At 45.4% G+C, this 15,704-nt stretch overlaps 1 protein-coding gene across 1 annotated transcript in view; it reads right to left on the reverse strand.

Moving 5' to 3' along the window:
• LOC131283053 (uncharacterized) overlaps positions 1-15,704 on the reverse strand; it is an 84,512-nt gene that overhangs the window by 31,066 nt on the left and 37,742 nt on the right. The window contains exons 10-14 of the mRNA XM_058312612.1: positions 15,424-15,510; positions 12,789-13,075; positions 12,473-12,662; positions 3,869-3,939; positions 2,968-3,095 (exon numbers count right to left, since the gene is read on the reverse strand). Of these exons, the coding sequence (XP_058168595.1) occupies positions 2,968-3,095; positions 3,869-3,939; positions 12,473-12,662; positions 12,789-13,075; positions 15,424-15,510 (763 nt within the window). The remainder of the gene's footprint in view (positions 1-2,967; positions 3,096-3,868; positions 3,940-12,472; positions 12,663-12,788; positions 13,076-15,423; positions 15,511-15,704) is intronic.

The following is a 15,704-nucleotide window of genomic DNA, read 5'->3' on the forward strand; positions in this document are numbered from 1 at the left end:
TCTCCGGTAGAAGGCAGGGGTCATTGTCGTTGCGTTCGAGCGTGGACTGTAAATTAGGCATGTTTCGGCTGCTTTGCCTCCGGCAGGTACATGGGCGCGCCTCCCACTAAATTGCCCCTCAAGATAAGCCCAACTTTCGGGGGAGGATTGTGTTTATGAATCATCCGCGAACGATAGCAAACTTCGGACCGGTTTTTCTGTCGCTTCTCCTGCCTCCCCCCCACCTCACGGAACGTTTTTCAACCGTAAAGGATGTCATAAATTTTACAAATCTCCGTCCGCTAGTGTCCGCTTTTATGATGCCAACCGATCGGAATCGGTTTGCTGGTGTCGGATTTCCGGCGTGACAAATGTGACAAATCCGTCCAAACGCCCAATCAAAACCATTGCCAAATCCACCCTCCAACCGCTCTCTCCCTGTTGTGAAAAATAATCCGCACATACACACACACAAACACACCCACCAAACGCTCGACAAATCTCGGATCGGATCGTTTTTCAACTTTATAGATGGATTCCTGCCTTTTGTGAAATTTATTGCGCCTCATTTCGGGGTGCCATGTAACGGGACGCCCTCGGGAGTGGCGTGGCGCGATTATTGCATACCCCTCGGCATCACCAACGTCATCATTCGGTCGTTGCGGTTTTGTTTGGGTTTGATGATGGCCCACGGGCCCCTTTCGGTGACACGGTGTCAAGCATACATCTTCGGACGCCGCAAATGGTGTGCCAGCTTTGACCTTCAGCGTTGTCGGACGCGGAGGGCGAAAACTCGAGTTTGTGCCATTTACATACGGACATGCGTCCATTGTTCGATATTCTGCCACTAGGCATGAGTCAAAGACATCGATACAAAAGAGAAAATCCGCCGGTTGATAGTGGGTAGAGCATTGAAATGAATAAAAATCAATTTTTTACTTCTGAAAATAAAGGTGGAAGATATTAATTCATGCCATCCTAGAAGCCGAAGCCTCAGGCGTAAATTCATAATCAAATTCAATCGACCCGAAGGTCTGATGTTAGTTATTAGTCACCAATATTGGGTCTGTTACTACAACATATTTTGTCAGCTATAAGTCCATAGAAGTCCACGCCAGCGTTTCAGCCACAGGGGAATAAAATGGAAAACAAAATTCCCCAACGAAGCGTCGCTATTACTAGCGGGATTTCAATAAGTTGCTCGTGGCTAGTTTATGTTTCGCAAATCAGTCTCTCCCAACTTGCTCAACACCATCCTACGTCCCAGCCGAGCCTAATGGTCTGAGTCAACGGTTCGGTAAGGTAGCGCTAACCTGTCGTGAAGGTGTTTTCTTAAACAACGTCCCGACATTTGATGCCGCTCGTTACTCCCGGCGCTGGAACGCATGTTGCTGGGTTGCATCGCCGAACCCGGCTGTATCGGTTGATCGTTAAGTTGCTCTTCTTTGAACTACACGACCCTAGTGTGTCTTGCTAGGAGCTCGCTGACGCTGACGTTAGACTTTCTTCGCACGTAGACTCTCTCTTAAGCACACATTGAAGCAAGGAAGGTCTTGGAAGCCTTCCAGGTTCTTCTCCGGGCAGGGAACTTTATCAGCTGTTAGATTGAGTAGTTGCTTGCACACCCCGGATGCCCCGGTGACGACACCGCAGAGCCGCGAGCTCGTAAAAAAGGGAGCAAATTTGCACTCGTAAAACTTTGCCATTTCACCAAATTACGGACGCATTTAGTTGGGCCGTTAACTGAGCGATCGTTTTTCGCCTGATTATTGCCAACGTCGCACGTCGAGACACATTTGCTTAAAGGTGCGGTAAACAAATTTAAAGATCTAAGCCAGTTTGCAGCCATACTTTTCATCACGTTGCAATAGTTTGAAAATCGAAAAACAAAATCAAAACTGTAGGATATTTTTTGATAATAATGTAAAATTACTTTCCTTTGCAATGGCTATACAAAAACTGGTGAAAAATCGTAAAACTGTTAGTCAATTTCAAACAAAACTCGTTAAATTGTGTAAACTTGCAAAATCAAACAACACTGATATGGTCACAAAAGCTTCAAAATTGACACCAAAAAGGACAACAAAAATCTACAAACTAAAGCTGAACACCCATGAACGGCAAAACAAGCGTCCCGAGGACGATGAGTTTGAAAATGAAACCAAAACACATTGAAACATTTGCTTGGAAAAAACAAAAACACACACACCAAAGGAAGTAAAGGAGTGGGATCTATAGTGATTCTAGCCGTCGGATGAGCCGGGGACACTCTAGATGGGCCACTATCGACAGATCATTCGCACTCTCTACTGGAAACACACACACACACATACACATATAAACCAACACACATAGAGACACATTCTAGCGTAGGAAAAACAGATCGTGTAGTGACAAATAATCATTCCATTTTTGGTGTAGCATCATTCGATTGTTACAAACAAAACAAAAAAGTACTGTGCAGCGCACATTGGGGCACGGTTGGTGTAGAGTGGAAGGTAAAAATAATTAACGTAATACAAACAAAGGTGTTAACAAAGGTCCCTTAGTATAAGATTGCATTATGAAACCCAAAACATCAGTAGTTGTAGCAAGAAAGTAGTTAATAACAATGTGAAAGGAAACAGATATCTTTAAACGGTTACGGACATACAGGTAATGGCGGAAACCGTGTTTAAACAGAAAGTGTGTCGAAAGCATCAACAGTTTTAATGGTGACAAAACTTATAGACAAGTTTGTTACGGAATAGAGTTAGTGGTGAGTGGGTAAAGTGACGAGTAAATAAATATATACCACCCGAGTGGTTTGTTAGGGTTTGGTTTAGTTGCGTTTTTCATCAACCAAACTCAGATTACTTGACGGTAAATGATAACAAACTACTGCGCACGGTTACAGAAGAGCGGGTTAGATTGGGGTTCGGTTTTTTTTTTTGTTAAATGTTTGCTATTCGGGATTAATTGCTGTGTAGCCTTATGTGATAGCTGTACCTAGTTTGAACGTTTTTCACACGGCCAAGCAGGTCGACATGTCCGGCGGCGTATTGCTCCATGACGTCTTTCACATCGTACGGTTTTAAGGCCTCTTTAAACTTTCGGCGCGCTACAAAATACTTCATCTGCCGGGGGGAGTTTTGGGGGGGTGTTGGTTTTTAAAAGGAGGGAAGAAGGCGGAAGTGAAAATGTATTATTATGTAAAACTCTGCTGAACGTCCGATCGTTGCGCTGCCAGGCATCGCTGGCCCGTACACCCTTTACGCCATTGCACCTGCCATTTTGAGACAAACGGGATTTTCCCCCGATATGCTTGCTGAAGGTGCGAAAATCCTCTTATTTAATTTAAAATATTGAATTATGATAATGCTTTTGATCGGACGGTAACGATTTGTCGGCGCGTTGAATATTCTCTTTACTCTCTTCACGTGTGCCCCTAGGCGTCCACGTACGCAGGAAATTGATGAAAAGAAACGAAATTGCATACAAATACGAGCCTTTGAATTGAATGTGCAAATTGCACGCAGGGCCAACTCAGCCCGCATTTTCCGCTAGCGCTTTCGCGCGAAAATCAAATAATGCCGTTGCATAATAAGGATGTCCAGCATGTCCGTCATTGGTAGTGCCGAGTGTGGCCTAACGAACCCCACACTCCCGTAGCCCTCCTCTAGGGGAGAGGCGGGAAAAATCGCCCTCATCAACATGGCTGCGCGTTGAGTTTCGTTTCAGTGTAAGCTTGAACGCGTATCGTCGGATCAAATCGAGTTGCTATGACGACACGCGGTGTAACAGGTTTCCATGGCTCGGCCCCGCGGCCCGTCGGCCATTTGCTGAAAAATTGAACGCAGTACACACGCGCGCAGCGTGAACGGTGAAAAACCCCCCGCGTGGCACTTACCTTTCGGATGAATCGGATGGCCCCTTTGTGCTGATTCGTTAGCTGCACGCATCTCGGTTCCTCGTCTTCGTCTGCAACATCCCATCGGCGGATGTTCCGGAGTGATTTCATTTTTTGTTTTTTTTTTTCATTTTCCACCAATGAATGGGTGTGCGCGGTGCGCACGGGATGTCGCCGGAGGGATTTTATTATTTTTTTCGATTGGCAGGCAGATTAAAATTAATTTTGAACAAACAGAGTCGTCCACCGAATTTCACCGTTCGGTCCCCGCGTCGAGCAGGCGGTATGAGACGGTCGGGAGAGGGGTGGGGTGTTTTGGGTGGTTTTATTTTTTACATATTTTTGTCGAGTTTGGGTTTTTTTTCGTGTTTTGTGTGTGCACAAAACAACCGCAACCAGCGATACGGTGTGTGGGTACGAGAGAAGAAGAAGAGAGAAAAATCGTAATTAGAAATTGAGTTATGGAAATGATCTACGGGTTCTTATAAAATACGTTCTAACGCTAGACTAATTTATTGCTTTACAAGAAAGGGAAGATAAATTTGACGATGAGAACATTTTTCACTCTCCACGAACGCTTTTCCCGCCCGTGACAGTTGCCGACGGGGAGGAGGGCACGTGTGTCGGGACGAGCGTGGATCTATGTGGTGGAAAAACAGGACATCTCCTTTGATCAGCATGTTTTGTCAGTTTCAAAAATCAAAAGAAAAGGCAGTGAACCGTCTCGCCTCTATCGTATAATGTCTTCTTGAAGGATGTTCCGTCGTGTGCTTTAAAGAAGGATATACTTGTGAACATTTCAATTTTGTTTTTTGTTTTTGAACAATGAAATATTTCTTAGCATTTTGTTGCGCGTTTTTTAAGAATTTACTCCGTGCTGAAACTACCAAGTTTGCTTGACTTCGCTTCAACGCTCGAACGTTTTAATTTTTTATCAACTTTTAAAACCATCCAGGGACAGTTAAACGTAAACAATAGACATAATTGAAAGCAGCTTTCTTTGTTCACTTTCTTCTCCACCCCGCCCCTCCCCAGCAAAACTGTTGCCGGGGCGCTATGAAAACGAAATTGAATTGCCATTTTCATGTACCTCTCGGTCGGAGCGCCGGTGGAAAATCGGAACGACTCGATGCACACACAGACTCGTCCATTGATTGCTGCTATATGCCTAATGTCCCCGCGGTGCTGTCGAGGCGCTGCTACCGGTTGCAATAGAATCAACTCGATGTGTCTTTTAATTGAATTCTTGATCGCATTCCAAACCGCATCGAAATGGGGGGAAAATGCATGTGGCAACAAAAACAGGATGCTTGTTTTCCAACTACCGAACATGGCCGAAGCACCGACCTGCCGGAGCAATAACTTTTGTCACACTAACCGTTCTTGGTGTGGGTCGAACGGTGGGAGGGGTGGGGGGGCACGAAAGCCAGGGCTAATTTGTATCCTCGCGCGATAACACAACGAAACGGGGGAGCGCCTCGAAGCGGGAGAGTTCGTACGTACGGGAAATGGAAAATCCAGTACGGTTCACTTAGCTTTCACCGATTTGCAGCACGGCAACACTACCGAACAAACAGCAACGACCATCTGCACGAGTGAAAAATTTCCCAAAAGGGGACCCCCAGCAAATGGGGTTCTAATACGATACAGTTTTCATGAGGGCGTGAAAATATGCCTGCAGGTTCGCAAGCATTAACTAAATCAGGCAAAATAAAATCCACGCTTACTTTTTTTCCACACGGTCACGCTCAGGTGAGCGTTCGCTTTTTCCCGCCTTTCCCCGGAGCTGGAAAAATGTTCTCATCTTCAATCGTATTCTTTTTGCACTGTTTTTAATTTTTTAAAGATACACATTTTTTTGTTGTTTTTAAATACTGCTAAGGGTTCGGTTTACTGGAGCATCATTATTTGGTATGAGGTACATCGGTTTAAAGTGGTGAGTATCGGAGTGGTTTTCGGTTTCATTACAGTTCAGTATATATTCACACAGTGAGTATTGATGCAAAAACGGTGTTGAAATTGAAGTCGCTGCTCATTGACTTTAAGCACGTTAATATTATCATTCGCTAGGGATAAGTTTGCTCGTTTTCTTTAGTTTTCAATATGGTGTTATATGTGATTCTAGGTTTCTTTAAAACAACATCGACCAATTTGTTTACTAGTTTATATTGGTTTTCCAAAGTAGCTCATAGTTATCTTACACTATCACTAGTGAGTGGGGGTTATGGAAACATTATGTTCATAATGTACACAAACAAACGGTGTGGTTTGTTTAATTTTTTGTTTTCGTTTTTTTTTGTTTCTTGTAGCTACAACAATAAGTGTCAGAATTTAAGCAAGAAGTAGAGGATGTGAGGTGATAGCACACTCTGTGGAAGTAAATTTTGTGGGTGAGTGATTTCGAGGGTACTGATGTAAACAAGTGGCTAGCTACGAAACGAGTAGCGTTTGTATTAAGTTATGTACACTTAGCGTTTGGAGAATAGAGCCGTTCAGAGAATAAAGAAGAGAACACAAACACACATACAAAAATATATACATTTAAACAAAAACGCTGCGAAAACCAAGTGTAGCGAATATCGAAAAAATGGAAAGAAGTGAGATCAAGTTTTTAGGACAGAAGATTGCTTGGGTTAGCGTGTTCTAGTAAATCGTTACACGGGTAGAAATCTTATTTGTGTTTCTTTTAATCTTTCCTTTTTATTTTCGGCCAAATGCCAAGAACAAGTTTGCGAAAGTTTAACATAATTCAATTTATTTATAATTAAAGAAGCATTTGAGGGACGCAAAAAAAAGGTTGGTAACATTGTACATCTCGAGAGGTGTTTCGAAAGAAATTTTTATTTACAGCGCTAATGTCTGGAGCATAGCTTGAAAAAAAAACCATTCACATGCAACATGGAAAGAGCAGTAACGATCGCTTGGCGAAAAGCCACCCACAGGAAGAATGTTCACGACATGGCACACAAACACGCAACACATAGGCACAGGCAGACGGACACGCGCCTACACAATACACGTGGACAAATCGACGACACACAACGATGCAAACACAAACACAACAGCTACCCGGACACGAAACGCTAGCTTACACGAGGATAACGTTTCTTCTCGACAATAAAAAAAAACAGGACTCTATGAAGCTCGTCCGAAGGTAATGTTATTTTTGAGATTTCATTTTAGGTCAGCTGGTTTAAATCCCCGGCTCGAGGTGGAAGCCGTCCGGTGAGACCGAAAATAAAGAAGGGAAATAAAAGAGACCAGCACAACAAGCAGAACGCATTCCGCCTGGCTCCACAAGTGACGACGAGCCCGTCCTTAAGAGGAAGGACGGAGAAGCCGGGAGAACTGTTTCCGCTGGCAAAAATAAACACCCGATGAGAACCGTGACCAGAAACGAAATGGATCCTTCGCGCGTGTGGCGGCGGCAAGCACGACCTGCAGTACGATTTTGTTTGCTCGTGAACCCAGGATACGGTGGCAAATTGAATTAAAACGACAAGACGATGCACCACTCTTTTTCTGCCCCCACGATGCCGTCGCGGGAGGGGAGAAAACCGACGGGGAATGGAGAAACGGCGCTGAATCCCCGTTGGTGGTAAAATGATTGTGGCCGGTCTTGGGGATTTAAGCTTTTTTCTCCGCCATTTCTTGGGTTGCGCAACCTTCTGGCAGCACGATTTCCGGCTTTTAAGATGCGGTTGCGGTTGATCCTGGCGGATGGGAAGGACACGCGGACGGGAGCGTAGTCGTTACAGATGTAGAGTTATGAAATGATTTTATTTCTTCGGTTTGTAGCCTCCCTTCGTTTTACCGAGTACCATTATCTGAACCTTAATGTTTACGGTTGCGCTCCCGGGTAAGGTTGCAGCACTTTTGCGTTTAAGTAATTTGGTTCCAGAAGTACCAGCAAGTTCACATCTTATTATTTAGAAAACTTTCTGGGTTCACATACACGGGTAAGCTATGGACATTAACGATTTCTGTATTCCATTCTCTTTGCTTTTACGAAAATTCGTTTGTTCAGCTATTTCAAAAATACCGTTGTTTTGCCATAAAACATAAACATGTATGTTAATAAAATTGCAATATCTTTGAAGTCCAGTTTTGCAACTCTGTTACGATTCATCTAGAACTCTATGGTTTGATGATCGAAAATACGTGCTTTGTTCGGGTAAGCTTTCTCCATTGAGCGCTGTAACAGATCTCTATGAAGTTTGTCAACAAGAAATCAACAAGTTTGATAACAAGTTTCCTAGTAACTTGCAACACGTTAAGGAAAACTTGAACCGGTTGGTAACAGCTTTTACTCTACACTCAAAATTGTCAAATGTAGCATATGCAAGGGGTAGATCGTTTAGATATACAGTGTTGGCCCCCTAGATAAGGCTGCCTTAATTGCCACTCGAGGCTTCTTCCAGATGTTTAACCGGCGGGGATTCGTCAGGACGCTATTAAGATAATGCCAGGGGGGAATGCAATCTCTGCCCACGAAGTGAATGTCGTATAGTAGTGTGCGATGGTCGAACTTGGTTTGATGTGTGCTTGCATTCAGGAACGATCTGTCATACCCATCGGCCAATCGCTGGTGGCGTGAACCGAAGAGACACACGTACACAATTAGCACAGTGGTGGTGGGAGGTGAAAACAGGGGGATTGCAACAGTCAACTGGAGCGTGAGCTCCTCGAGAAAAAGGGGGAACGTACTCCGTGCCGTTAATAACTGCCCACCGACTCAGGACACGTCGGCCCGCTCGGCGGAACGGTTTCGCCTACCTGCAAGATGGCCGGAAGTGGCAACGGCGGATGCCGACCGGCCCCGGAACAGTGACTCGAATGGTGCCCGGAAGCGAACGATACGGTACCGGTGTGGCTGCGGCGATACACCCGCGCTCCCTCCGTGGTCCTCCGCGGTCGATGGCAGCGATTCGATTCGGCAAGCTGCGGACGGTCGGTTTTCCCACCCTTGGTGTGTGTGTGTGGGTGGAGAGGTGGGTAGGTGTCGGTGACGGATGAAGAGGAAATTCAATCAATTATCGAAATCTGGCGTCGGCTAAGCTACGTTTACCGTAGGTGTGCGGCGGGAACCGGTCACGGGTTTTAGTCACTACAGTGATGTTGGCGGGGCCCCAGTCTTGTTTTGCTACACGACACCCCCTCAGACTGGCCCCGAAAGTACGTGCAAGAGGAATTACCATACCACCATATCCGGGACACCATTTTTTTTCTATTTTGCTCCGATGCGCTTAATCGCATCTGGAAGAGTGACAGCTTCTACAGGAAGGATCGGATGACATGCTACCTTCACCAGACTACGAGCAACCCTTGCTTCCACAGCGTACGATGGATTCGATGGAGCCTTCTTTCATGCATGTGAGAATGAGGAGTGTGTTGAAGTGGACAACGAGGAAGAGTACACGAGAGACTATGAGTGCTGTAAAGTGTTCGCCATTTTTATCTGGAGCATTTCTCTGGAATGCTCCTCTAGAAATAACGTTCCTTTTTATTGAACCTTTCCTAGAACTGAGAAGTTCTAAAGTCATTGATGATCTGTTTGCTTTGAGCCTTTCTTCTGTTCGTTCGTCGAGAGAAAACAAGGAGGAACCCGATTTATTTGTTCAACCCCTCCGTCTATGGAAAATATACTTGCCCTTCGTTATAAATCAGCTTTTCGACCGCATTGGTAAAACAGAAACAATCCGATCACGCACGATCGTATGCATAAAGCGGTGGACCATTTTGCGTTTTTGGTGAAAATCTCGTTTACTAACCATACTATCTCCACCCCTTAGGGCAAACAGTGTTTCCCTCCCGAATAAGTGGGTGGTTGGGCAAGGGATTATATTGCTTATTCAGCAGCGTCCGAAAAAGAACCCTTTCAGCTTCATCGAAATGCCATTGCGAAGCAAATACGGACCGAGCTTCAAACATCGACATCAACCGATCGAGATGTTGTCGCAGGGAAAATCGAAAGGGGAAAAAGTAACGGTGGTGGAAAACATCGAAAAACAAAAACGAAACCGTGATTGTTTCATCCCAAACCCAAACGTACACTCTGGGCTGATGCTGGCCAGTTTCATGCTGAGCCGGAGGCGTTGCTTCGCTCGGCCAGATTTCCAATAATCTATTAAGATCTAGCCCTAGCCGATAGGGGGAAGGGTTTCGGATGTTTCTTTTTCCAGTTTTTGCCAGACGTCGACAGCGTGTGCCCGACAAACACGTCCCGGGCTATTAAATGGCAGCTCGGACGCATCGAAAACCCGTCCTTGCAAGGCTTTTGGGATCCGTTTCATACGGGCTGGATGTTGCGAGAAGCCCCTTGGGCACGTGCCGCACGTGGAAAAAGGTATGTTAAGGAAGGGAGGGATGGTGGTTCCAAGGCAGTTTTCGTCCCCGGGAAAACTTGCCCATTGAATTTAAAATGAACCGAACCAAACATGGTAAAAGTCTTGCCGAGTTTGCTAGAATCTTGGATGGAGAGGAAAAGTTAAACATCACGGGAAAGAGGTTCGGATCAAACATTCTGGCGAATCCATTCGCTGCTTCAAGATCAAAGACCAACGCACTTCAAATCTGCTTTTGTTACTTTCAATTTGTAAAACCAAGTTCGTTTGGCTTTCCACATCAGCTGATTGAGGGTACCGAGACATTGAATTAGTGTTAAAGCATTCGCAAAGCTCAACTAAGCTGAATATAATAGTTTTAGGACGTTTGTTTATCTTGAAGTGAGGTGCAGACCGGGGTTGACCTTCCCTTGCGAGGGATTAACAGGAATTCCGGGGGCAAAGTTAGCTTTTTCGTTTGATAATTAGGGTAAAAGCACGAGCCACGTGGCTTTCGAAGCGGCCAAAAGTCAGTCGAAAACCAGCGACGGACGACAAACGTTTCCATCACGGAGCGTGCTCTTAGTGCTGGCAATGGTCTCCCAACTTTCGGCTAGACAGCATCATTTTAATTCCTCCGTTCAGGATAGGGGTGGGGAACGCACCCGGACGGCTGTTCATTAGTCACCCTAAGTCGTGGGCGTGTGAGGACTAGAAGGATTTCGCAAGATTTCCGCAAAACCGGATGAAACGGGAGCTCTCGGGAGCTCAGCTGAAGCAACACTATTTGTCCGCAGGAGAGGATAGGATGACGAAAGATGTTGTCCTAGGGGCCGTCAGAGCGAAGACCGTACCCTACCAGACGACGCTAGGGGAATGTGGCATGCGGTCGTCTACACTAAATTAGCTAGAGTGTGTCCCACCCTGGAATGGCTACACAGGCGACCGGAAGAATCAAGAACTGGTGGTGGAAGTGCGAGAAAGTTGGGTTCAAACTATCCCGCTACTAAGAACGTCGCTTCGACAGCGACGTTGGCCACAAGACTCCCACTTCACTTCTACCGCGGCTTCTAGGCAGCCACATTGTTGGCGTGAAAACGAAACCGGATATCACTTGTTGGTGTATGAATGGTAGCGTCTGGAAGTTTGAAGAGGACCGTTAAACCGTGGACCTTATTAGAGGCATCTTGCAGCCGGTCGGAGTCCCGCACCATATTCGACATGCCGCAAGTGTTCAAGCGGTGGTTTAGGATATCCCAATCCCAATATGCGGCATAGACACACACACACACACACACACACAGGTCCCGACCATCGCGAACTTTCCTAATTAGCAGGGCGCAGATGCCTCAACGAGCGTGGTGGCTTGTGCAACAGGAGGAACGGATCTACCTAGGCTACGAACGTGGGTTGGCTATAACTTATACCCGAAGCTAATGACGTGCGTATGGCGGAGTACAAGCAAACCCACGTGTGTTTTCAAGCCATGGCGCAAACCTGGTGCAAGCGTGCTGGTATGCGTACTTTCCGGCAAAATGTGTGGGATAACTATTTTGGAATCCTGTTGTTTAAAGGGTAAGCATTTTCGAGAGCTTTACTCGACACCATTTATTACATATTATCAGTACCTTTTACAACGAGTACACTACCGCAGTTCTAAGAAAGCACACTTGTGCAGTGCCGAAGGCTCTAAGACGTGCGGACAAAGCACCTAATTAGCTAACTATCTTGCCCATCGGTAGCTTAGTTGGGTCACATAACGGCGGCAACCCAAGGACGCTTGGTTGGACGACATAAGGCCAGTGTGTTTGTGGTTGCAAATCGTGGTGGTATCCCTACGGAGAGGTGGGGGGTTTCGGATTGCGGATTGAATGCAACTGTGCAAAGCAAAACCATGTGGGAAGAGAAATGCACGAATCGGAAGTCTCTAAAGCGATACTCGAGGATTGACAGGATATTTTCTCCCCGACCTAAAGGGCTCGCATTTTGTACAAAATGTTTGCAGTGGAAAGAAGAAAAGCATGTACAAATATTTTATATTGATTTAAGTAGTCTGTGGAAAACTAAGCGCGAGCAAAAACGATAGCGATGGCAAAAGAAGATAGAGATAGAGAGAGAGGGAGATAGAGAGAGAGAAAGCGAGAGTGATAGTAAGAGGTCTCGAGTGAGATAGAAACAAAATTGTTATACAAGGTGGGCAGTGATAGTGAGAGAGAGTAAGAGCGAGAGTAGGGAGAGTATTTATTAGTATAGTTTGTTAATTTGAATGATAGTTACGCACTGCGAGTGCTTATTAGATGGTAGCTCATAGAGTCAATAGTTGTTGGTTGTGTGAAAAATGATAATTGTCTGTTAGTATGCTGCTGCACGAGCAGTTCTTTCTGCAGCTGCCCGCAGAGTAGTATCGGCAGGGCGGATGCACCGCCGAACCTTAGCATAGTAGGAACATTTTGGGCAGCGGTCTCGCTAGCGTCAACAGCGGCAGCGACAGCGGAAGTAGTAGCGGTAGTAGTAGTAGTAGTGGTAGTAGTACTAGATGCAGCAGCAGCAACCACAGCAGCCTCAGCAGTAGTATTGGTAGCATGTTTATCATTAATACTATTATTGTCATTGAGAAACATATTACTGTTAAGGGCGACGACGTTAGTGACGTGCGGGTGGTGGCTCTCGTTGCCGCTGCCCCGACGCTGGACGGCGGAGGAGAAAATGCCACTGACGAAGCTGCTGCGCCGCGAGGAGGACGGGCCGCCGCTGCCGCCACCGAAATGGCCGCCGCCGCCGCCACCGCCGCCGGTGGAGAGGAAGCTGCGACCGGTCACCAGATCGTTTCCGGCGGCCACCAATGGCCCCGGGATCGAGGATACGGAGGCGAGCTCCAGTCCGGCTGTGTGTGTGTGTGTACGTTTTTATGTTTTGGGTGTTTGGTTTTGTTTGATTTATTTAGTTCGAGTATTTTCGGTGCATGTTTTGATCCCCAAATCCACCATAGTTCCCAACAGTGTGACGTTTGTCGAAAAGGAAGGGATTTACGATAGCACGGATGTGGAAAGCGTTTGTACAGTGATCGGGGTTGGGTGCGTTTATGACATTTTGTGTTCGTTTAACAGTAGGCGAGTAGTTTTACGAGCGGTAAAAAACCGTGTCGGTTCCCAACCGGTTCCGAACAGGGGCCGGGCATTGTTTTTGTCGGGGCGGTTATTATTAATTATGCAATGTTCAATTTACCATTGTACAGCACAGGTGGCGACAGGGCAAAGAAGAAAAATAAAAGAACATACGAAATAAATCAGAATGGCTGCGCAGCAGTATTTGTTGCGGCGGGTGGCACGGCTACGCCGGGTGTCCTAGATGACTGTTCGGGTGGGTGCACTTGGTATGTGACTAGGCTGGTTGGGGGGAAGGGAGCAGATGAGATTGTGCTGGAAGAAGGCTGAAGGGGGCAAATGAGCGGATGATCGGTGGTGGAAGGCTAGTGAATGGGAGGTGGGGCGGTCCTCCTAAAGATCCTGCTAGCAAAACGGGCGAATGGTTCAAGATGGCCACAAGGGATGCCGAGGCCAGATGCCCCCGGTGGGTTGTGTGGAAGAAAGGACGAGGCAGTGGCATCGAAACCTATTGCTCAGCTTGAGAGCAGAGTTAATAGGAACTGTCCACAAGGCACAGGAAACAACAGAGGCTAGACAGAGTTATAAAGCAAGATGCCTCCTGGAAATTCTAAAACCGGTTCCGTGGATGGACCTCGGGGCACCATCATGATGGCACGCCAACGGAACTGGCGGTGTTATGGTCTATGCCTCTGTGCCAGGAAAATAGCGGCAGCGAACAATGGTTCGGTGGGGCGGCTGTAGAACAATGATCAAGGTAATTGGGGTTCATTCATAAATGCTGTTGTTCCCCTACTGTTGGTAAGCGAGAACAGAAAACATCGAGACAAAAAAAAAACAGTGGAAAATGCTCCTGCATTAAATCTCCTGTGACTTACGAGCTTATAGCTAAGAGCATTATTTCCATTAAAGACGAACGAAACGAAAAACCGTAAAAGCGAAACTGAAAAACTGGAAGCGAAAATAATTAGTCCTAGAGAAGCGTGCAATGCTGTATACCTTGAAGTTTCCAAGACGGGTGGTTTCGTCGATATATATAAGATGTTTTTCACATCAATCTTAAAGCACGAAATGTTCAAGGAAAATTTATGACCAACTCTGCATTTATAGTTAGAAAAAGTAACGTGTCATGTGTTTCGTTGCATCAGGTAAAACTTGGAGCGGAGAGTCTATAAAGTCATTGAATTATGGTATGAATTGTCTATCGATTCAGTTTTCATTTCAGTTATTATATGTGTACGTGTATTTTTATTAAATATAACTTTTTATTTGGTGCTTTTCACACAAGGCACACATTTGTAATTTTGATTTATTTCTTTTAATGTTTTTTACCGGTACATTCAACCATTTGTTTATTCATTTAAAGCAAAATTTAAATTGTTTCTTCTTTCAAAATTTAACGATTACAATCAACGTGCGACATCAAGCGACAAGAGATAAGAAAGAAAACATGTAACAAAACAACAAAACAAGATCAATAAATGAACCAGTTTGAGAGAGCAAAAACATTGCCAACATAAAACCATCAACGCGATAAAACTGTTTACTGGTTTGATGAAAACAAGAAATTGTTGAAACATTGAGTCGATAACCTCAGGTTGAAACGAAACATGAAAGAAAACAGAAAGCAACTCTTAAATACATATACATACCAAACGAATAAACAAAGAACATGTAAATATTTTCATACCACTATTTGAAAAACATACCGAATGAGAATCTTAACGAGGAAAACTTGTGTAAAATATAAAAAGCGACAAAGTACAAAGAAAAACCATCCAAACAGGAGCAACACAACTCGGAGCGATCGTGTAAACAGCTTTCAACAAGTTAAGCGAATGGACGAGTAGAGACCAAAAACTATGAAAACACTGGCGAAAGGACATGAAACGAACAGCGATGGAGAGGGAGAGGGAAAAGTGTACCTATGCGGTGGAGGTTAATGAAGGAGAAGCGGGTTTATGGGTGGTCTAACATTACACCTGGTTGGACCTAGGATGAGTCGGTTTTTGGGTTGGGACAAATGATTACTGATGAGGATGGATCCTTCTGACTAGTGGTTTATGAGCTTAATTTCGTTGTCTGCTGCTGTCATTCCATTCAGTGACTTTTTAACACTTGAACTCACCGTCGGAATTTTTCTTCGATAGTGCCGTTTCCGCCACCGAGTCTTCGCTGAGACTTGGGTTCATGGGTCTACCATTGTTGGTCACTTCTGCGTGTGAAGTAGGCGTATAGCGAAGCGGGGGTTCGGGTGTGCGTGTGGGATTGGTTTGGTTGCGGGTTGTTGTTTTTTTTTGTTTGTTTTGTTTGGTTTTTCCGGGTATGCAAAACAAACGTCGAGCGAGCCGGGTTGGTGTGGTTGGTTGGCGTCAGGATTTTTTTTTTTTGTTCGTTTTCCACGCGTCC

The sequence above is a fragment of the Anopheles ziemanni genome, chromosome 2, assembly GCF_943734765.1.
Source record: "Anopheles ziemanni chromosome 2, idAnoZiCoDA_A2_x.2, whole genome shotgun sequence".
NCBI classification, from domain to species: Eukaryota; Metazoa; Arthropoda; class Insecta; order Diptera; family Culicidae; genus Anopheles; species Anopheles ziemanni.